Source organism: Coturnix japonica, chromosome 3 (genome assembly GCF_054131305.1).
Source record: "Coturnix japonica strain WE chromosome 3, WE-NBRP24, whole genome shotgun sequence".
NCBI lineage: Eukaryota > Metazoa > Chordata > Aves > Galliformes > Phasianidae > Coturnix > Coturnix japonica.
In genome coordinates this window covers 34,997,820-35,021,470 of record NC_140665.1, presented here as the reverse complement: position 1 = coordinate 35,021,470, position 23,651 = coordinate 34,997,820, and the positions used below count along the sequence as shown (strand labels likewise).

The window sequence follows — 23,651 nt, the reverse complement described above, 5'->3', positions numbered from 1 at the left end:
GCAGCCCCTGCTGGCTCCCCTCCTGCCTGCTCTGGAAACTGCACACACCCACAGGGCACATTGCCCATCTCCCTCTCAAGGGTCTGCCCTGCTACCCTGCCCTTCAGGTTCCAGCATCAGTACTTACTATGGCTATGGCTTCTTCAGACCTGCCCAGAGTATGTTGCTGCTGACAGTTGTGTGTCATAGGAATGCTACAGTCAAATACAAAATAGGCAGCATGTGGAAAACAGGAGACGGGGACAGACATGAATATGACTGTAGAGGGGAGCCTTAAGGGCATTGGCCACCTCCATTTCAATTATATTCATGTTTCTCTAAACTAGGGCCAGACTGCTAATTTTGATAGAACCCGCCTGCCTTCACATACTATGAACTATATACAGACAAGCAGCAAATAGCTATGAAACTAGTGCTCTTCAGGAGCAAAAAAATAAAGCATCAGTGGAAAGAGCTGCGCACAACAACTACTGAGGAGCATCTTAGAAAAAGCTAAAGCAGTTAAGCACATTTCTAAAGGTAGAACTTGATTGTTTTTTGCTAATCTAAAATTTGGTAAAATTCAGACTTGATGGTCCTTTGGGGCCTCTTCCAACTCAGGATACCTTTGCTCAGGTTTTTTCTGAAGAAAACAGTCTTGTTCCCAGCGCAGATCTATGCAGGCATATGTTACAAAAACAAGTGATATGTTTCATTACAATACCATTTTGTGCAGCAAAACTCCTGATTCTATTTACTTCTGTATTTCCCTTTCAATACCACTAGTAATATCTGTGGTTATTAACACTTGAGCTTTCCAAGTGACTTGGTGAAATTAAGAAAAACAGGCCTTAATATTTTTCCACCCAGTGTTATTTCTGTATAATTCCACTCAGCCAATTGTGTTGAATCACAGCTCCCCCAGTGCTCTGTTTTACACAATATTCACTTAAAAATAAATAAATAAATATGGATTTAAAGGACTCAAAAGCAAGGGCAGTTTCAGTCCTCATTCCACACTTAAGTTCAATGTCCCTTCAATTAAACGAGCTTCACATTTGAAGAATTGGAAGATGAGATACAAAGTTTGACCTTGCAAGGAGCTGAGGGCTGTGCACCCAACCTTACAAGTTACTTCCACAGAGCATGTAGATTTGGAGCCCAAGAACCAAGTACTTTCCAGGATTTACCTGGTAGCCTATGGCAAAAACAAAGTATCCTCAGCGTGCTTTCTTTCCTCTGATGCAGATTTTGGGTATTAAAGAGCAAGAATCCATGCAGAGATTGATAAGTGAATACACTTACACAAACACTATCTCTACCTTCCCTTTTTACATTGGTGTTACCGAGGAGAATACTACAGAATTTATTTATTGAAAGTTTGCAGTGGTATCCTTCATTGCAAAAATTACGTACCCATCTAATCAACACATAATAGCTCAAATATTAGCTCTTCAAACAGCAGCTCACTGGAAGCAGCTGTGGTTATCTCAGCTGCTTATGGCAGTCATCAGAGCAAAGTTTCTGTGTTTGCTTCTTTTTTAATCGCTGTTACCTGCAGTTCAAAGAATAGGTCCCATTCAGAGTTCTTATCACATCGAGGTGGACTCCACCAACAGATTAAACAATTTATTTGGGCATCTAATTCCCAGCTTATTATTTTGGAAAGTCTTTGAAAATTGTCTTTGATGATAAATCCTACTTGCTCTGACACCTGATAGAAGGGTAGGCCTTGTTTCTATTACCCAGTAACGGAGCTTTACCAGGCTCCTGTGATTTGGCTCTGGGTTCAGCAGGCCAGTTTAAACAGGTTTATAGTGATGCTCTTCACCTGCAACTGACCTTATTCCCATGTCACTATTATATATATATATATATATATTTTTTTTTTTTTTGCTAAATCTCTGACTCAACCCATTAGACAGCATACAATCTAATGTAAGTGAAAGCTGGAAGGACCAACATTTAATCCTTAGCCACTACATTACCAACTGGAGTCAGCTGTCAGACATGAAACTGCCCCAGCCAAGAATCTGTAGCACTTTTCACATACCAAGTATCACACAAGACAGGAAGACAAACACAGAGGAGCCAATGAAGCAAAATATTAGCTAAGCTCTTAGGCTGGCAAGAGAGCCTGAACATGGTAAGGCTTCCCCTTGCTTCCACACTGTGAAGTTCCCACAGCTGTTCAACATCCTTGTGTAGTGCTCCTGCCAAACAGGTGTCCTTGCTTTCCTGGGGACTTCTAACAAATGACTATTTGCATTCAGTTTCTGAAATGGAAACTACTGTTTCCATTATGAGTATTATGGAACTCTATCCAAGTAACAGATTCTGGGATCCCAAAGCCTGTGTGTTTTTATAACCTATACTTTTGACATAGCCCGCCCACTTCTAGTGAGGTCAGGTCCATTTCTTCGTGCCTGCCCCTTCTCCCCATGTTTTACAAGCTGGCAAATAACACCTTCAGTAATACAGGTGCCCCTTGCAGGGAATACCGTAGCTTTCAGGTTTAGAGTCTTGAACCCAGGTATGCTTAAAGCTTTAAGTTCAGGAGAAACACTACAAAAAGCTCTTTCGCTTAAGGAAGTGATGTATGTATGTGTGCATAATTCAAACACTGTCAGCCCTTCTTTCAGTCCAGCATCTTCTACATGGATCATCCTGCAAATCAATTTTGTACTGAATAGAACCATTATGATGCAATAGTTTATACATAACAAATAGTCAAATTGTTATATTTATTATCCTAAGCTGAGGCTTCTGAAGGTTAACTGCACGCTGCAACAGATTTTTACATAACCTGGTATTCCGATTATGCACAAACTGAACATTTACAACTTTCTGACACATTCCTGATATATTAGAAAGCTGCACTTCAGCTTGAACCTCCTGTCAAGAGTTTCTTCCAATTCATTTTCAGGAAGCTTGTACATTAAATGTATCAGCATGTCACTACGTGACAGTTTTGACATTTTCCAGATACGCTGACATAGCTCTGTAAGGTACAGCATAAACACCCACACTTGAGGCAAGGCTCACTGAAGTCCCTCAGCAGAAGAGCTGTGCAGGTGCCTGTAGGTGAAGGGGATGACTGGCTTGCCTACAGACCAGACCAGCAGAATTCAATAGAAAGAGCAGAACACTGACCCCTATTCTAGCACTGATGCAACCCTGCTACTCAGGTACTTCAATGAATAAACTGTTTGTAGGTATGAGCCTACTGCTGCATGAGCAGGCTTGAGTTTTGTTATCTCATTGTGAAATTGAATGAGTGGCTGTGCAAGCAACACTCCACTCCAGAAGCCTTGAGCCCAGAACCATTCTAGGACCTTTTCCCAGGAAGTCTCTCCCCAAATTAAAACTGACATTCAACCTAGTACTTAAAAGCTTCTTTATTTTATTCTTAAGCAACACCTTAAAAAGCAGTTACATCACAAGATCGGTATTGCAAAAAGTGGAGGTGCAGTTCCAAAACAACAACAACAAAAAAGAAACCCCACAGTGCCTTCCAAGTATAAAAATATACATCTAAATTATCATCCATGGAAAAGTGTACCACCATCTCTGCCTTGAGCCGGTCCTGCCAGCTTTTGGATCATAACTCCGCAGTACAGAGCTCAAGAGCTCATACTGGAGGGAGCATCTCCGAGTCTCATGTCACAGGCATGATTCACAGCACAGTGGCTTAGCTGCAGCATATAGACCCCAGCATTAGGTTTTATGGTGGCATTCCATAGTTTTCCCTAAGGTGAGTGAGCAGCATCCAAACATCTCCTGGGAAGCATATGTCATGTACACGAAGCCATCTTCATCCTTGTAGTCCCTGTACACCTCTGCCATGGTCAAAGACATACTCGCTAAGCTCTTGTTGTTCACCAGCAGGTAGAAAGCTTGTGTAGCAGTCAGAGCCATCCTGCTTCTGAATGAAGAGGGAAAAGGAAACAAAGGACCAAGCATTAGCAAATTTAAGGTTTCAACCTTAGTCTATAAAATACATTAAGCAGAATAGTTGCAGCATTTCTTGTACATAGTTTATGCACGAAGACGTTGCTTAGTTTAATATTTCCATCAGAAAGTTAACTGTACTCAGAAACAGGAGGCTTGCTCCAGGGAAAGGCTTAAGCTGCAGGACTGTAGCTGCTAGTGAGCCTGAGGCTGGGGCTGCCCATTCCCAAGAAGTGCTGAGTGTAGCTACAATAGGGAATTTCAGCACAGCCTGTTAAACTTAAGGCCTGCCAACCTTCAGAGGAGTCTCATTCAGAGACTTTACACATGAAGACTGGCTGACAAAAGTATCTTCTACATAAGTTAATAACTGGAAACATGGCTTCCACGCACTTTTTGTCACTGAAAGCCTTACAATTCCCCAGCACCCCTGCACAGAACGCCCCCCTTTAGGAGACCTCTTTGCCAGTGTATTTGTAAAGAACACCCGGGATGGAGCTGCCACAGGTTTGGGCAACCTGTAGGTGCAACAGGAGCAGCAGGGCAGCAGCAGCTGGATGCAGAGCACAGCCCAGAACCAGGCAGAACGGGAGCAGAGCAGAGCAGCAGCCTCGCGCCGCCTTTATCCGCCAGTGAGGGGGAAGAGGGACCTCGGGAGCCCCGAGCTCTTCCCTATCAGCTCTCACGGGGGAGGCCGCCCCAGGCCCCTCTCACGCGGCAGCACGCGGCCCTTACCTGATGATGGTGATGAACTGCGTCATGGTCAGCTCCTCGGGGACGAGAAACTTGGTTTTGTCCAACAGGGGAAGGTATTTCTCCTTCTGGTACCTCTCAACGATTACCTGTTTTTAATTAGAGTCACTTAGAAGCCCCAGCGACGTTCCGTTCCCCTCCTTCCAAAATACTCAAGGCAGAAGCCGGGAACCCCCGCCCGCGGAGCAGCGAATTACCGGGATCTTTGTGGGGAACTTGGCCCTGATGCCGGCCACCTCCTCCCGCCGGGTGGCTGCGCGGAAGAGAGCACAAGCGTTACGTTGTAACGTAGAGAGAGAGCACCGTACCGTCCCATCCCCATAGCCATACCCAGACTCTTGCGCAGCTTGAAGGGCCGCACCGGCTGCACCCCGGGACCCGCCTGCATCCCGCCGCCTGAGGCCGCCGCCGCCCCGCGCCGCGCCTCTTATGGGCCGGTCCGGCACCGCCCCGAGGGGCGGCGTGTGGCGGGCGGGCTGCTTCGCATTTGTGAGTTGCCTTAGAAGTATCCATCCCAGCATCCATCCCAGCATCCATCCCAGCGCTGCCCAGCCTTGCTTTTGCTTCACGCACACTTCCATGCCAGACGCCGTTCTGTCAAACTGCCCCTCTGCTGCCATCTGTCACACAGCTACAACGTGTAACGAATATTGGTGGGAAGGATTCAACCTCTCCTGCCATACCTCCAATGTCTGCCTCTGACATCGTGGGACAGCATCACATAGTATGAAGCATTACTTTCAGGGCAGCCCTCATAAAATACATAACATGGTTCATACATGAAAGTAATACAACTGTTTTTAGTATTTTATATTGAAACAAAACAAAAGAGAGCAACAACACCGTAACTCTGGTGAGATATGAGACCTTGTTTGTGAGAAAGTGGCTTATCAGTGTCTGGTTTGCTGGCAGTGGCTGCAGTTCTTATGAGCTCCGAAGGCATTTGTCACATTGTTGATGAAATGTACTCCTCCTGTGCTTTATCCTTGACAAAAGTTGTTCACAAGTGTATGTACTGCCTGACGGCCATCTCAGGAATAAGGTGTGACTGTGAAGCAAGTGATGTTTCTCCCTGGTAAGGAGGTTTATAAAAGTCTGGTGAAGAGCGAGTCCAGCCTCGGAGTGAGATTATATAGTGTCCTGGTCCTGTGACTTATCCCTGACCGTGATGTCCTCTGGGATATGTAGTCTTCTTCTGTGAGCTGAACATTTGGTAAAATTATCCATACTTTACATGATGTTATGATGTGGAATACTGATAGCAAAATTACAAAACCATGACACCATCACAGCACAGCTCACCAAATGGCACAACGAACTGAAGTATGTAGAGAGGACAGGGTGTGTTGCTCTGAGGAGCTGCTGAACCTCAGACTTGGGAGGGGAGCTGTGGCAAGTTTTGGTGCTGTCAACACAGCTCCTTAGGGGCCCATCCCCAAGGTAAGCCTCCCCAGCTGAGCAGGAGAGCTCCAGGGCTCCTATCAGAGATGCATGTGGAGCACCTGGGCTTGGTTCCACACAACCACCAAGCACCTTGTTTCCAGAGGGATGTTAGCCTTCACAGGCAGCTGTTTGACAGGAAACTGAGCACCTGACAAGAGAGGGAGGGAGCTGAAGAACGGAACTTCAAGTGAAATTCTTGGTTGTGGCTCTAATTCCTACTGCAGCTAAAAGTGAGCACAGTTAGCAGATGCCCTGCGTTACATCATCTGGAGGCAGAGAGCAAGGGAGGTCATCTGTGTGTCTGCATAGCACCTGTGCTTACACTAGCATTGAATTATCCAGATTCAGACTTGCATGTGGAATGTGATCTTTCTTCTCTCCTTTCCCTTGGAAGTTTTTCTCACTTGCATGTAATTATTGGACTAGTGAAGCACTTCTGCGCAGTGAATGGATTTCTCAGAGTGCCATACTGAAGCACAAGGAAGAAAGGTAACTGTTATTCTTTTTTTACTTGCTCGCATGCCTGAAGACTGCATTGATGGGAGTCCTGTAAGTCCATGGGCCTTAATGAAAATGGTTGGCCTGTATTATCTAATCCTGTGTCACTGCCACATTTACAGCCTTTTCCAGGTTGTAGCTGTATAATTGAATGTTGATCTATCTGCTGTCTGTAATGAATTGATCCCAGCCTCATTGACCTACTCACTGATGGAGTCTGGTTCAGAAGAAGTTAACGTAAATGCTGCAAAGAAGGAGCGTGTTCTTTGCCTTGTTCCATTCTACCCAAAGACATTAAAAACCCCTCTCAAAGTATCAAGATGCTTCAGGCAGGGAATTGTTTCCCCAGTGTAAGAGGGTGCAGGGTGTCAGAAATGTGGGGATTCCGTAGTTTTTGTTTCAGTGATCACCAGGGATCTCCCATGAAAGACAGAACTGCAGTAGCCTGAGGTGAGCTAGTAGAACCTTACCAGGAAAGGACAAAATTGGGTTTGTCCTGAAAGTGTTGCTGAGCTCTGAAGCAATACTGCTGGAGGGGAGCAGTGAGTCAGTCAGTGACTGAGCAAATGCCTGCAGGCTTTGCCTCCTGTCCAAGTGAGGGGAGTTTCTGCCATGGGCTTTCTAGTCTTTGTGAGTTCCCTGTCCGAAAATGTAACTGTTTTGCCTGCCAGTTCGTGTTGTGCTTTCAGGAGATTCACTGATTTCCTTGATTCTTGAACTTTCTCATTTTGATGTTTTGGTGTATCTTGTTGTCGTTGGCTTTACTGTGTTTCAGAGATGTAGGATGAAGGTGATGAATGGGCTCTAATGTAAATCCTTGCTTTTTAGACTGTGCTGTTCTACTCGTGCTGGTGTTGCTCTGAGAAAAGTCTTTATCTGCATTAGAGAAAAGCCTGAAGAATTAGAGAAAGCACATTTCCCCAAATTGTTCTTAATCACAGAACTGCTTTAATTGGAAGGGACCCTTAAAAAGCTGGCAACCACTGAGACTACGTTAATGCATTAAAAACTCTAAAAAGCTATAAAATCTCTGGCCAAATGCCCCTGAGCAGTTGAATGCTGCATGTTAAAAATCACATTTCCTAAGCTTTCCAGTAGTTCCTGCAAGAAGAATAAAGACATATAAAGTCACAGACTGCTTGAGCAGGTACAAACTACTTCAGACAGTGCTTAGCCCTTGTACATCACAAAGGCAGGCTTACAATTACACATTAGCTTGTCAAGTGTGGCTGTGCCTGTGCATCCAGTTGCAATGCAGTGGATCTGTAACTTAGTCTTGCCCTAGTGGGAAGTGCCAAATACTCCTCCCATTGAGGGATTCTCTTTGAGCTTTGTGAATGCTCCTCCTTTCCTGCTCTGAAGTAGAAGTTCCAAATTAAATTTCTGTAGCACGTATGAGAGTTTGGATGACATTAGCTGTGATCCACTGTGGTTATGGGTTGGTTATTCTGAGCTCTGTAGCAACAACACAAATAAGTGTAAGAGATGCTGAGGCTTCTGCATCACTTTATTGGAATCTCCTCCTCCCTTCTGCAAGTACTTTTGTATCCTCAGATGTGTTGTAAGGTACAAAACACAAGCTCAGAGGCAGGAACTGCAGCACTGCTTTCAGATGCATGTAAGAGCTGCTGTGGAGCTGAAGACTGAGAGCTGCCTGTGCTGATCAGAGGACTGGGATGCTCTGCTGCCAGCCTCAGCAGCATACGGGAATGCAAGGAGGCTCTGGCCAGTATTTGCCAGCTGCAGAGAACATTCAGCTGAAGTCCCTGTCTGTAACCACATGGCATTCCTGCTTTGGAAGCCTCCGCAGTGCACTCTGTGCCTGGGTACAAGCCCAGGGTTCAGAGTCAGTTGAGAAAAAAAGCTAAGTAAATGGAAAAACATGGTCTGATTTAGAAGGTATTTGTGCTCCTCTGGAAATGATTCACTCCACGTTACGTGGCAAAAGGCATCCTGGTACCCCATAAAGTGAGATTAGCATTCCTTCATCAGTCAGTGTGTAAGTGTTGAGTTAATTCCAGTGCAGCAGAGCTTGGATGACAAACGAAGCATTGCCCTGGTTATAAATTCTGTCCAGCATTAATGGTCCTGAATACAAGTTGATATTTAACTGAGAGGCTGAGGAGTTATGTGCAGAAGTCTCAGAATAGGTATATGTAGGCTAAGAGCTTAAATGCAAATTATGCAGTATTATAAGGACAGAGATTTATTAATTTAAGCAGCCTAGCTGAACAGGAAGAAAAACTGCAGTGTGATGTTTGAGGGAAAAATGTGAGCTGGTAAAATGATGGCTTATTTGTTGTCTGTGAAGGTTTGTGTGTAGTTATCTTAAATGTCTTTGTGAAGGTTGTCTGTATGTGAGAATAGAATATTTGAGTCAAGAGAAGTTTGGAAAGCCCTGAAGTGGTCAGGCACAGCCAGCCACTATAATGGTTTTTAAGAGAGCCTTCCTCAGCATAACTAGCTACATGCCGAGTATCTTTTGCCTCCTTTCCTTCTGCAGCTCCTCACCTGCCCATTTCTCCTCCAGTGTTACAGAAGCAAACCAACAGTCTACATGTGTGTTGTGTTTTCTATCTACAGAAGAAACAGAACTTGATCTTGCCAGCCAGATTTCTTGGTCCTCCCTGTGAGGAGGAAATACTCCCCCATGTGGTCAAGGCACTTAGCTTTTCTTTGGAGTACTGTGCTTCAGTTAATGAATTTCCCTTTGAGAAATATCAAGACGTGTATTTGCTGCTGCTGTATGGCTAGCAGCAAAGGAGCATACTGAATGATGCTGCTGAGGGGCTCCTGATGACAAGGCTCACCAGTGAATCAAGACTAGTTAATGGGTGCTGCTGCCAGATCACTGGCTTTTTTGGGAGCTTGTGTCTCTGCCTGTTACAAAGAACTGGTGGAACTTCACATGCATAGCAGCAAGAGCTAATGCAAATCTTAACAAAGGGGAAAATGCTCAAAATTTTGCTCTGATTAGAATTTAGTGAGTATCAGTTTGAATAAATCTGACTTTTTTGATGTCTGTTTTGGGCTGGAATTCTGGCACCATGATTTCCCTCTTCTGGTAATGAGTCTTCTGTTCAGGGTGGGAGCATATTTGCATTCTTTCTTGCTGGTTTTAGTAATATTACTGTGCACTTCTGCTTTGGTGAGAGAAAACAGCACATCATAAAATCATTAAGGTTGGAAAAGACCTCTGAGGTCATCCAGGGCAACCACCATGCCCACTAACCCTGTCAACTCAGTGCCACATAATGTTCCTCATGTTCTGTAAAAATGGATGATTCCCTCAAATCAAACAGCTCCAGGAGGGCTGTGATCAGACTCTAGAAGGAGACATTGCCTTTTTCTTCCTGAACATTCAGAGCTGTTCTCCGTACTCATGTTCATAGGCTCATAGTCAGACATGCACTGTGGATACAGCAAGTTGCTATGGATGTACATGATACATAACGATTAAACAGGTCAGCTGTTTGTGGTCAAATGAAGCATTTCCCCAAATGCTTCTCCGAAATAAAAAGTCTTCCAAGGAGTGATTTATAATTTAGACCTGTTTCCTGGATAGTATTTGTTTCTTATGTGTAATGTGGTTTGAAATCTGCTTTCTGATCCAGCTCTCAGCAGTTGTCTCTGAAATGGGTTTGGTGATGGATGCTGGCAGGCTGCCTGAAAGTGACTAGATCTAACATCTGTTTCCAGAGAAGTGACTTAGTGTCTAGCATCGTGTTAATGTCACGCAGGAAATGGAATGGGGTAAGAGAGTCACTAATCAAAAATGACTTGAGCTGGACTCCCAGAAGAAGAGCTATGGAGCCAGCTGCCTGGTCTGGATCCTCTTCTTCAACCAAGCCTTACATCTCTTGTCAGAGAAGGTCTTGATCAAGCAGAGCAGCTTTTGGGATTGTTTTCATGCATAGGAGTAGAATCAAAACTTGTGTGTTGAGAAAACCAAAATGGCGGGATGGGCTGAAAAAATCAAAATGGTGGGATGGATGAAGCCGAGGCAAGTACTCAGTGGTGATGGGACCCTTGGTCCAGGAAGGTGCTGGAGCAAACCTCTGACTGACTGAATGAATGAATGACTGAAAGCAGAAGTCTTTCATCCTGCGTTATCTTCAGTGACCTGAGTCTCAATGTCCTGAACGTAGGAAAGCCCTACTCATCGGGGGCAGTCAGGTGAAAGCTCCCCCCCTCTTTCATGCCCAGTAGAGCCTCCCATGCAGTTTGGTAACTCTCAGTGAAAATATTTTTACCACTGGGCTCCTTGCCACTTTTATGTGGCTCTCCTTTTGTTTCCTGGAACTGAAATAACAGCTAGCCAGTTGTGGCCTGTCCCAGCCTGTCATCTGAGAGCAGCCTATAGAGTTCTGGCACCATGCAGCAGTCATTACCATGAAATACTTTGTTTTTAATACTTCAAATTATTTCAGGAAAAGTTTGTCTTGTGTTAAGCCTCAGCAATAAAGCTCTGGCTGCTTTTGGAGCATCTTTCCCATGGGATTTTCAACCAAGGTGTCAAATACCTTATTGCAGGGATTAACAAAATGCTACTTTTTTCTGATTTGGAATTCAACTGGTCTCTTGAAATCTAGAGAGCTTTTTCTTTCTCCCAGCTGACAGTAGGAATTAAGACTGTAAAAGTTCTGCCTAGTGGGGGATTGTATGACCATCTGTGAGAGACACAGCATCAAGACATTTTCACTCAGTACACCATGTCAGATGCAAGGTGAAACTGCCCGGGATGAATGTGATGCAGCCTAATGTTCAGGTGTGGTTTATTTAGGATAGTTGCCCAGTGAGATGGTTATCCTGGAGAGCCCCAGAAGGTTCAACAGCACTAGCAAAGTTAAGTGAGTGTCTGTGTTCTCTTTCTGAGTACCTCTAGCAGAGTAATGAAAACCTTATGACTTTTCTTAACACAGGAATTCAGGCGAAGGAAGTCATCAATCTGCAGTACCTTATTCTTGTATTAAGAGGTACTTTTCTTACCACAGAGCACCTGCTATGTTCACACTGTTCAAAAAGGAGGACCTTGCTATACGGAGTTCCTGGCCTGAGCACTGGGCAGGACACTAAGGTGTATAAAGGAGCAGAAAAGATGATTGCCTGGCTGTGCAGCATGAGGGAGGGAGCTCTGGGGTGCAGACATGGGAAGATCAGCAACTTTGCATACACCCAAAGAGAGGCCAGAAATATACTCCCGATATGGGATATGTTATAGAAGTTCCCATAGATGAAAGATTTAGCATAGGCTCGTTCCCATTTTTGTTGATGTGAATCACTCCTACTGTGTGACACCTGGTCCAGTATCCACTCAATTTCTCCTTCATGCTGTGAAAACTGGTTCCTTAGGCAGAACTTCCAGATGAAGTGATTAGCTTTAGAGTTTCAGATGGAACAAGCTTTGTTAGGTAGATTCTAGGTTTTAGAGACCGCAACCTCTTGCACTCAGTGAACTTTTGTAGCATTTCCACAGCAGAGTCCTGAGGTAACCCCACCTCCCACACATCTACCCACAAGTCCCATGGGAGATTGCTGCAGGGTCGGACAGTCTGGGATTCCCCACCTTCAGTGACATTACCTGACTTTGCTGCTGGTGTTGGAGGGGAGGCACTTAGCTGGGTAGCTGCAGCGTCTGAGCAGCTTCCTGCAGAGTGAAGGGCTCTGAGGAAAAAAAGATTTCATCTCATTCAAACCAAAACTAAATTTGAGGGGAAAAAGAAAAATAAATATCATGTTTCTGGTTAGCAGAAACCCACTTTCCCGGCTGTCCTCAGTTCTAACTGGGATCCAGACATCTAAATTTGGGATGTCTGTGATTCTCAACCTCTGTAGTTTCAATAGACAAAAGACGTGTATTAAGACAGCTGATTATAATGAGTGATGTTAATGGGAAATGCAGAAGGGAATTATCTGCATTCAAATTACCAGCATGTCTCCTAGCACTGTTTTTTTTATCCTAAATCTCTGAGAAAGTCAGACTAGACTTTAATGGATGTGTTCCATGGTTCCAGAGGTGAATAGTCTGACTGCTGGGTTTAGAAGGGAATTTACACCATCAAAGCCCAAATAGGTTTTAAGTCAGCAAAATCAACGTGGCAGTTTCACAGATTTGTACAGTGTGTGGGCCAGATGAAAAGGTTAGAGCTTCTAATGTGACATCAAGCATAACAACAGCCACAGATAGCACGTTTTCTTCTTGTCTTAACTCTCTTCTTACACGAGAGCAGATTCTATCTTATTACTGGGTAGTTCCTAAGATCTACCCTTCTCCTTCACCAGGCCATTTAGGTCTTGCTTATTATACAGTGTGCAAGTTTCAAATGTTATTACCATAGAGAATACAGTATAACATTAGTGTGAGTTTCAGGGAACACTCATTCGTTCTTCCAAGTAAAGATAATGAGAATTAAAGGACTTTCCCATCCACCCCTGAGCTTCAGACTGGCTGTCACCTGCTGCTCTGGGCTTAATTTAAGTTGAAAACATAATTGAGTCCATGCTTTGTGACTGCAGCTTACAACTCTGTTCTGCTGGACCTCTTAACTGAACAGTGAGTTGGTGTTTTTCAGCAAGCTTCTACATTAATATTTAGCACAGGCAAATTTGGGACAAAAAGTGTTACATTGGTATCTATATTGGTTGACAGAAGGCAGTAATGGTGTTCATTTGCACTTAGAATATTTGCATGCAGTGGTGTTTGTAATGTATCCTGAGGGTAATGTGGCCCTTCAAACCCAAATTCATCTGCAGCCAAGGCCACTTGTTGCCCTTGGGAAAAGCAGTCACGGTGGCCTAGATACATGTAAAGTGGGGAGTTCCTACGTTGTGCTGGAGCAGTGAGCTGCTGTGGCATAAAACACTAAAATGTTGGCTCTTGGCTCCATGAAGGGGTCAACGTCGGCATCAATAACTGGGTGGCTAATTAGAGGTAACTCTACATGGCAGAACTTTCTTCATGTCTCATTTTGAACCATTGGTAGCTCCCTGAGTGTGGCTGTCTGGGAAGTAATTCACATGCTCTTAGCCTCAGGGTTACTTGTGGCTGGATTCAGAATCATAGGTACTATGGTACGTTACTAATTTTTGATTTATAAAGTACCAACAATTTGATTTAAGAAATTGTCAAAGTTAATCTTGATTTTATGCACTGTAAATGCTTCATATACGATATACTTTCCTGTAAATGTAAATTTTCAACATAAAAAATAAATTAGGAAACCTTCTTTCACTTTTTTAATTAGCTCTATTTCAGGAGCAGAGGCTCTGTGCTATGAATAGGTTTGGCAAGCGTATTCCCTTAGCTCTTACCTGTTCAAGCACAGCAAATTTCTATTCTTAACTCCTGATTTTTGCTTGTCCTTCCGCCGCAGTATCATTTTTTATTTATAAAGCCCTCCACCGATGTACATAATATCTAATTTGGAAGCTAACAAGAGATGGCATAGTGGGAAAGGCTCTTTGACTGGACTCCTCCGAGATGCAGAGGAAAGTAATGGAGAGAAAGTGTTGGTCTTTGTTTACTGGAAGCAAAGAAATCTTTGGTGGGTGTCCCTGTAAAACTGCTCTGCCACTCTTGAAAGACAGGCAAATAATTCTTAACACAGCACAGATGTTCTTGGAAAATGTGAAAGGCCTAATACCAAACTTAGTGTGTTGTATCTGAGATTCACCTTCACCCACTGTGTATGTGTTACTTTGCATTTAATGCTGAAATATGGTACTTCTCTATTTTTCTAAACAGACTACTTATTTTATTAACAGATGCTATCCCTCTTACAAATCTTGTCTTGCATATAAAAGAAAACATTTTGCAGAGATTCTCTTTAGAAAAGGGAACTTGTGTGTGGAATGTGCTTCAGAAAGCATCAACAATCATGGGTTAATTCCAGTATTGTAACCTTTGTACAAACCCAATTTTCAAGAAATTACCACAAACAAGAAAAAGGTGGATCAATAATTTAGAGGAGGTAAAACACCTTTTTATTACTTGAATAATTCTAATTACAACGAACAAAGTCTGAAGAAACGACAAAACAAGAAATTGAATATAGTCTACAAAGAGAAGAATGTGGCCGTAGAAAACAGTGAAAAGGCAGTGACAGTAACAATTACAGTTAATGAGAACTTCTCGTAACTCTGTTGGTATCTGAAAAGTTCTCAGTATCCGACGGGCAAGTGGAAGCATCCGCGTAAAGCAGCTCTAGAATAAACATGAAGTGTTTCATTAGGTATTTGATCGTACTTGATTTTTGGGATGCGTGTTGAGAAATGAAAATATGGATAAATGGAGAAACACTGTCAAAACTAAGAACCTGCCTTGGGCTATTTATTGGGGGGGGAAAAAATAAGATAAACAACAGCCAGCACAATTATATATGTATTTTTTTAACACCAGATGCTTTATTTTGGTACTGGAAGAAAGGAAAATGTAATTTATACCTGTGTTCTTTTAACATACTCTGGAAAGTATTGCTTTATCTAGCTTTGAAATATTTCACAAAACAGTTACAGCACATTCTTCATGAATGCTGAATGTACACCAACGATGTTTCCACTCGGGGACAATGGAAGGAGCAGTAGACATTGGTTTAAGATTCAGTTGACAAAACGTGACTTGAATGTTACAGACTGAACAAGAGATAATAGATCAAAGAAAAACAGTAACTTTTTATTGATTGTTAACTTTGCTGCTGAGAAACATCTGAATTTCATGGAAATTTTAACCTTTCAAGATGGATTCTTATATCTTTAATGATACCAAATTTCCTTCTTAGTTCATTGTTTTCTTTCTGCTGTGCTACTTTCTTGATTCTCCTTTGTGATTCTTCGGATGGGAAAGCAGCATTCCTGGGAAACTGAAACAAGAAAAAGTAGAACTTTACTGCTTTGTTTTGTGAATAATTCTGACTGCAAAGAATACAGTTTCAGAAATCACTTGGGTTCAGACCGCTGAATCATAATTCAGTCATTCCTGTCTCTTCAAGACAAGAAAACCAAAGACTGGCATTTCTACCTCAAAAATAGACTGGAGAAAGTGTTTGTATTATTGCAATAGAATTGAAATAATAATAGCAATAGAGTGAAGCAGGATGAGCTAACTGAAAAATGTCAAGTATTTAAACCTTGCCATTCTCTCCAGGTAGATAATTTTTGTACGTGTCTGCCTTGTCAGTTCAGATGGATTTGATCCAATGGCCAAAGAGAAAAATAAAAAAGAAGTTGCTAATGAGAAGAAAGAATGAAAACATAATCTCAGCTCTTTAGAAGGTAAAACTTGTTTCTGTTGTGTTGGTTTTGGCACAGTGACAGAAAGCTGGATGCTTGAGGAACCGCTCGTTCCTATTTCTAGGAATGAATTTTGGAGAGAAGTGGCTATTTAGTTTGTACTATAGAGCTTATGTGATATTTGCCAGATGTGGAGCGTTTGTGGGAAAATTATAGATGGGAACTCAGTTTTGCAATGATAAACTGGGCTGTGAGGCACATACAGGTAGGCTGCAATGAGAGCAAACCAGGGTAGAAAGCAATGTACTCTAGTGTTAGTGGGATAGGGCTCACACTTCACACATTTCTTTAATTTGCACTGTGCTTTAAAAAGGCGGTGGTGAGGAAGCTTGCTGTCAAAAAACATACAAATTCATTGATGGATAGAGGAACCTGTAAGGTGGCAAATGTTATCTGATTTTCTGTCCTGATAAAATAGTCCCTTTTTTTCTTTTTATAAAATCCTCAAACCCAAAACCTTCAAAACTTTTTTTCAAATTTGCTGGTAAATTTACTAATAAAAACAAGACAGCTTGTTAGGTTATTTATGCTCTGTTAAAGAGATGATGAATAGAAAGAAATAACAAATATGAAACAGATTAATCAACTTATACTTTCTGACTAAAGTACCCTAGCACTGTACTCAGTGCCACTTCCAGTCTTCCTATTAACTTTGCATTCACAAAATGAGAGCATAGCAGTGGGATGTATCCATGTCTGAACACAGCTAATAGCTGTGTAGCACTTGGCTTTCAGTAGGCACTTTCAGAATACAATACAATAAGTTTCCCCTTCTCATAGTTTCTTGCAGTGCTACATCTTGAGGTTGAATATGCTTTTTCTGATTACTCCCACTTTTCTGTTATTTTTATTCTCTTTGCCAAATCTGGTTCAAGTGGCTGAACTCGCTGCTCTACAGGGAAGATCTAATATATACACAGTGGTTTTACTGTAACCAGTTCTGGTGACTCTTACTAGACAGTTCTTATTAACCGAGTAAGATGATCTAATCTAAGGAAATCTGGACAATTCAGGAGAAGAAAACAAAAACCAGTTTGTTCCTGTCCACGAGGAGATTCTGGTGTTATTCATGTGGTGTGCTCACCCTTAGCACTTCATATACAAATATACTGCAGCAGATAGTACCAAGATCTTAAAAAGGACCTGTCATGCTTGCTATCAATACTAACATGAGCTCACTACATTACTGAATTTGAGTTTTTAAGGTAATCCCAAAATAAGTGCCTCTGCCAAGCCAGTAGATTGTGTTAGTAAAAACAGGTCTGGGCTGTGATCCTGTGGTTTGACTAGTCCCACACTTGAGGAAAATTTAAAAGCATATATTTCATTTCCTACGCTCACTCATCTTGTGATTACTCTGTGTGTTGTTGAAAGGGATACAACTGCTTCTAAGAAATACGTAGAAATTGTGATGTGCTAATATATTTAACATACTATGAATTATATATGAGAGAATTGTCAGAGAATTTATGCATTATTTAATACAACATTATTAGTTATTAAAAATAACGTTCAACATACACATAAAAAAGATGCACTCCACTAGGGCATAGTGCGACCAGATGTGATGTATAGATTAAAACAGCAGAGATCTCCCGCTCCCTATATGAAAAAGTCACTTCTTATTTGAAATCTTACTTACGATAAAGGCTATCTTCAGCATGATGTGCTACTCTTTGCAGAAATGACAGAATGTAACAAAGGAATGTAATCTGCAAAGGCAGAGTCAGAGTTTCCTGACTTTCAATAGCTGATATATTTATGTATATATGTCTGTGTATGTATATATATATATATATATATATTTATATATGTACAGGTGCTGTAAATCTCTATAAACACTGCAAGTTCTCAAATAGAAAATGTTTTATGGCAAGGGCTCAAAAAGCCTGAAAGTTTTGAAGAGAGTACTAATGATATGTAACGATCACTTCAAGGTGATGAACACTGTATATTTTTATCCTGAGAATTAAGTGTCCTCTGTATATGGGCAAAAAAATCCTTTGACACATTTTTTCTCTCTCTTTTTTTTTTTTTTTTTTTTTTTTTTCCATTTCTCTGTCCTGGTGGTTACCTTCCATTCAAATGTAGAAGCTTAGTCAAAATCTTCTTTAAGTTCACTGGGATTTATCCTCTTGAGATGTATTCTTATATCTTTCACAATACCAAATTTCTGTCTTAGTTCTTTGTCTACTTTCTCTTGTGCCTCTCTCTCATTTCTATTTTGGAGTTCTTTGGATGGGATAGCATCCTTCCTGACGAACTGAAACAAGAAAAAGTAGAACTTTACTACCTGAAAATGAATGTTGGGTAGCAGTTTTCCTCCTGCCTCAGTTTCTTTCATATCTCATTTCTAGATTCTTCTCTACCTCAGTCCTATTAGGAGGAATTAATTTAATTCAGGATTCATTCAATTCAGTTAATCTCCTGCCAGCTAACCCTTTCTCTTGTCTTTAATTGCGCTGTTGATTTAAAATATGATCGTGATGGCACTCATCACCTGTTTTTAAAAACAACTTCTTCCTTGAGAGTGGGGAAATATTGGTGGTAGGTGGACAGCTGAATGGGATGGTCTTGGAGGTCTTTTCCAACCTTGGTGATTACATGAATATACTAAATTTGGACTTACTATTCTCCAGATAGCACGTTCCTGCTCATGGATTTGCAATGCTTTCGCCATGACCATTGGTTATGTAACTTTTGCTATTGGTATTCCACATTATGACATCACGTGAAGCACAGAGAGGATCTATGCATCCCAGAGTACCTCACAGTCAGAGAGGAAAACAAATCACAGAAGCAACAGTCATTCTCACACTGCCTGGCAGCAGGTGTTTACTTGATTTTACCTGGTTTATTAGCCTCAGTTTCATTTAGATTGTATTATGTTGTATTATCTTGCACTCTTATGCCATAGTTAGTAAAAGAAAAAAAAAAAAGTTTTCCTCCTTAGATCATTGCTGCTGCTCTGTTTGCTTCTTTGAGCCCAGCTCCCATCTCTCTACCTCTTTTCCTTTTCCCTTCACATTTTTGGGGGCTGGGGGACTCACAGGCATACTGCTCCCTGTCATGGACATAGAGTAACCTAGATAATTCTGCAACACCTTTTTTTATTAAACACATTATTTTATTAAAAATAAATAAATAAAACCATAACTGAAGAGCTTCTACTATGTAACTGACAGCAACAAATGCAATAAAGACAGTAATTTCACTCTTACAAGTTCCATGAGCCCCTGCTTAAGGATCATGTAAATTACCCTTTCTTGGTCCTCTTAACTAATAAAACTGAACACATTGAAAAATGATGTTTCTTCACCTTCTAGGTTGTGCCTCCTGAATTTATGATGCACAGATCTTGATGTGATCACATAATTCTTAACTGTAATCATTCTTGATTAGAATGAAGTTATATTAATTGTCAACAAATTATTTGAATAATTGATTGCACATGTGAGGATAGCACTTAATGTAATGAGACAAGCTATGGTCTTCCTAGAGCAGCATGCTGTGGGAGTGTATTTCCATTTCTGGCAATAGAGCTTCATGCAGACTTTTCTGCAGAAAAAAAATATACTGGTTAGAGAAGTTTTATTTAATACTTAAATCAAAGATGAGTGAGGCTCTCAAAAGCTAGAAGTAAATCCAGTTTTTTTCCTTTATTTCCTCCCAAGAGTGTTTTTGTTTGTTTCTTTGTTTTTCCGCTTTTGGATTTAGAGCTTCTCTCTGCATTCTAAATTACAACATAAAACAAACAAATCCCACCACAACCACAGAAAAGGACACAAAATTTGCTTTCTCAATCTTTGTGGCGTGTTGTAGCAAAGCTTTCTGAGCTCACTGACTGTCAAGGAGGCTCAGAGAGGCATGAAATTCCCTGTTATTCTTGCAGGTGACCAAAGGCTTTGTGTCAGCACTGTTAAATTGGTTTAATTTCTCTTGACAGCAGACACAGACTAGTGCACTTTGTGTCGTTACCAGTGAATAGTACAGGGGATACATAATTTTGCTGTGTTCACAATAGAGGTGACAAGAGCACTTTATAGACTGCAACAGGAGCAGGGAATGCAGCCCATATCTCTGACAAATCTCCACTGTACTGCAAGCTTGACTTGTGGCCTGTGAGTGAGGTGTGATTCACTAGAACAATTATTTTGGCCTATAACCATCTCCTGGTACCTTCATTCCTGTGAGAGCCATGAAGGAGCAAGAGGCACAACAAGAAAAAAGTTTGCTAACAGCAGCGCACTCCCAGCCACCATCTTCCTGAGGAAATTCAGGAACACTCCAGGATGTGTGCACATATGTACAGTACCTACTAAATATGATAGTCATAGGATGCCTGATAGTCACAGGAATGTCTGACCAAGGCATGTCTGCAGGCACCAATTTTTCAGTCATCTTGGGAATGTTAATCTCCTCCTTTGTCTTTGGAAGACATTATATATTTTGTTTGGACAGAAAATTTGGGCATCAGTTCTCTATACTGTCTTCATAATATAAAAGAGCAAAAATTTAGGGGCTTTGACTATAATAAATCTGAAACAAGACAACTCTAACAATCCCACATATGACTGAAGACTGTGGTAATATAAGTATTACATAAATTAATAAAATCTTCAGTTCCAGCTCTTTGCCATGCACAGCAACCTGTAGACTGTGCTTATCCATCAGTGCTGGACAAACCTAAGAGATACAGCTCCAGCTGAGTCAGTACTGACTTTAAATAACAGTAAATCACACTGATGAAAAATGTATTCTGCCTAACAGTTTTGACAGTACAGCAATGATGGCAGCTGTGTGATTTTATTAATCCTTAAATTCAAGGGATTACTATTTGCATCATGAATCCCAAGGTGCCCAATACCTTTTAAAAAAGAACAGTGATATTCACATACCTGAAATTATCCTTGTCTACACATAGAAAAAAATTGTATGAATTTTTATTTTAGCCCTCCGCCTTAAAACCAGCTAACTACAAATAGAGTCTCAGATTCAGGAAATAAACAGATTCACTTATTACTTCTAGTTTATGTATATAAATCTTTTCCATCTGAAATGATATTACAACATACATTTTACAAATGATTCACCAGTGCTCTGACTTAATCAGAGATGAAGGCAGCAAAAGTTTTAAGAGTATATGACTTACAAAAATATTAAAAAATACTTTTTTCTTATGTTCATATGAATATTCCAACTTATGGAAATAATTATGTTCTAATTAATTCTAATTAGATTTTCATTTGCAGAGCGTTGGCTTGGCATCCTTGCTTAGTTATGAGGTCTGTTATAAATGTTTCTTATCTTAGTCTTAGCAACAGTTCAAGGAGGATTCCAAGGTAGTCCTTGAGAAAAACGTGGACTTCCTGAAATACAAGCATGACTGTTGCTGCCATGGCATAGACTATTTTTGCCTGGACTACATATAACTAGGAAAAATCCATTTCATGCGTTACATCAAAATGCATTATCTTAGTTAAGTACCCTTACTTCAACATTAGCTCTACATGGAAGGGTCATTTTATGAGGTCTCCAGGATTTCATGATGTGTGTTACAAAATCCAAGTACAACACAGATCACTAGTTCTGCATCATGGTTTAACACACATAATTCCTTTCCTTTTTCAACAGCTGACCCACACACTGTCATAAGCACTTTAACACTCAGAGAGAGCAGTTTTGAGAGTTACTAAAATAGAGAGGTGTTTTATCATAAGGCCACAGTTGCAACAGTTTTCAGAGTTTTTCACATTTTGGGCGAATAGATTAGGTGATATACTGTTTTCTGAGAAGCAAGCATTAGTTTTTCAGGTTAGCAGCCTATAAAGCAAGCATATTTTGCTGTTAGCAATCTCTGCTAGGAATGTTAATAGTATATGGAAAACACTCAGTGAGTCAGAGCCCGAGCTGGTCTTTCATCCTACCTCAGAAGGCTGTTAAGACTCTTTCATAATTTACATATCACCAAAAATGCTGCTGCCCAGCTATTTACCCTCTTGTAGCCAAGGTTCCCCTGTCTGGCTCTTTAAGCAAGGCCACAGCTCTGGCATAGAAGCTGTATTAAGCTTCACAGCAAAGGTATTTTAGGAATAAAAATCATCTCACCCCTTCTCACAACCAGCAACAGCTTGAGAGGAATACAGTCTCTACCCAGAGAGGTACCCTTCCAGTCACTCAGATGCATGGCTTGCTCCTGAGCAGCCTGGGTTAGCCACACTTTTTCACCTGGTGCTCAATCATTGCTTCAGGTTTTAGCCTGGCAATTCCACTGCACATGTATAGCATGAGGACATCAAATATAATTTACTTACAGCTAAGTAGCACTTGTGAATGTTTAAAAGAACTAAATAATCACTTCATAAAAAGCTCCACCCTCGTGCAGTTTGCTGCCTTGCACTAGTCCTGCCACAGAGGGTTAATTACACTGATTACTCACAAGGGGATCAAGGGTCCTTCTAGCACAGTCCTTGACAGTAGCCAGAGATGAATGGTCCACAAGAATTACAGAGCATATGGCTATACCCCTTTGAATAACCCCACCACCCAACAGTCACAGCTGCAAGGCCTTTCAGAGCCAGTGAATTTCCTGCTAGAATGACACCCTGCTGTGCAATGCTGCCCACATCCACCACAGCTTCTGACCTTCATTTGTGCTTGGCTGGGCCAGATACAGCTGTGAAACCTCCTCAAGTCCACAATTTTAGAGACCAATTTTGAATTCCATGGACAAAGTCTAGCCTTCCCAGTAAGGCCTAGCAGCTGCAGTGGGCTGGGCCCAGACAGAGACAGCACGGGGGTGTGCAGTTTGGTTACCTTTACAGGAGTAGCACGGCACTCGAGGAGGAAGGCTCAGATGCTATTATGAGACTTAAACAGTTGTTACTTCTATTTGACTCCCAGTATGATAGGCTCTGAAATAGCCTACAGTTTTAGAAGGTGCTGGAAATGAGTAAGCTATTTTATTGTTCTTGTCCAGTTAGCAGCTCGTCTTAGAGATCTCACCACAGAGCAGTGTTAAACTTTACCCTGGAAGGCAGCTCAGTACCAGGTATTCATTTGTCTACCCCCTCCAGCAGCAAAATGCAGGAGAAAGTAGAAATAAAAACAAAGAACTTGTGGGCTGACATAAAATTTACTAAGAAAAAGAAAGGAAAAATAATAGTAATGATAACTACTATATATATTGATATATATACAGCATGCACATGTATTCACCACAGAAGCGATGCACAAGGCAATTGCTCACCAACAGATGCCCAGCTAGTCCCCTGCAGCCAACTCCCCCAGTTTTATTGTTCGTATGGTATGGAATGTCTCTTTGGCTGGTTCATGTCAGCTGTCCTGGTTCTGTTCCCTCCAAGCTCCTTGTGCCCCCACAGCGTCTTGCTGGCAGGACCGTGTGAGAAGCAGAAAAGACCTTGACTCAGTGTAAGCAGTGCTCAGCAACAACTAAAACATCAGAGTGTTATCTGTGTTGTTTTCCTCCTAAATTCTAAACAGCATCATAGCAGCTGCTAGGAAAAACTAACTCCAGCCCAGACAAAGCTAGAACAAGCAAAATCAGACCCTTGCTTTGAATTAGAGAGATGCAAAACAGACACAAAGTAGCTGGTGAGGTGCATCATGAAGATAACTACCCGGTGCTCTGAGTCTGAAAGCCTGTTCACCTTCACATAATTTCTCTAGCAGTCATTAGGTTAAATTCAACCTGATACATGAATTTCCTGAGATTGTTT

General features: G+C 41.5%; 1 protein-coding gene and 1 long non-coding RNA gene across 2 annotated transcripts; both read right to left on the bottom strand.

The window, feature by feature from the left end:
• Positions 1 to 3,362: 3,362 nt before the first annotated feature.
• On the bottom strand, positions 3,363 to 5,087 carry MAP1LC3C (microtubule associated protein 1 light chain 3 gamma). Its single transcript, XM_015857823.3, has 4 exons — positions 5,014 to 5,087; positions 4,881 to 4,936; positions 4,666 to 4,772; positions 3,363 to 3,904 (listed from the first exon to the last, which is right to left on the bottom strand). Exons 1-4 carry the CDS (start codon positions 5,069 to 5,071, stop codon positions 3,697 to 3,699), a joined length of 429 nt encoding a protein of 142 aa, XP_015713309.1. The 5' UTR covers positions 5,072 to 5,087; the 3' UTR covers positions 3,363 to 3,696.
• A 9,497-nt stretch (positions 5,088 to 14,584) lies between these two features.
• Positions 14,585 to 23,431, bottom strand: LOC107311213 (uncharacterized). Its single transcript, XR_014943907.1, has 3 exons — positions 23,162 to 23,431; positions 17,987 to 18,175; positions 14,585 to 15,482 (listed from the first exon to the last, which is right to left on the bottom strand). It is a non-coding gene; the product is annotated as an uncharacterized LOC107311213 (long non-coding RNA).
• Between the last annotated feature and the right edge of the window lie 220 nt (positions 23,432 to 23,651).

What these genes read in the sequence shown, in the direction of transcription:
- MAP1LC3C (XM_015857823.3), bottom strand. Translation starts at nt 5,071, where the DNA reads ATGCAGGCGGGTCCCGGGGTGCAGCCGGTGCGGCCCTTCAAGCTGCGC. An exon ending in AGTTCCCCACAAAGATCCCG is followed by an intron (nt 4,773 to 4,880) that starts GTAATTCGCTGC and finishes AATTAAAAACAG; the next exon opens with GTAATCGTTGAGAGGTACCA. An exon ending in CAGTTCATCACCATCATCAG is followed by an intron (nt 3,905 to 4,665) that starts GTAAGGGCCGCG and finishes CTCTTCATTCAG; the next exon opens with AAGCAGGATGGCTCTGACTG.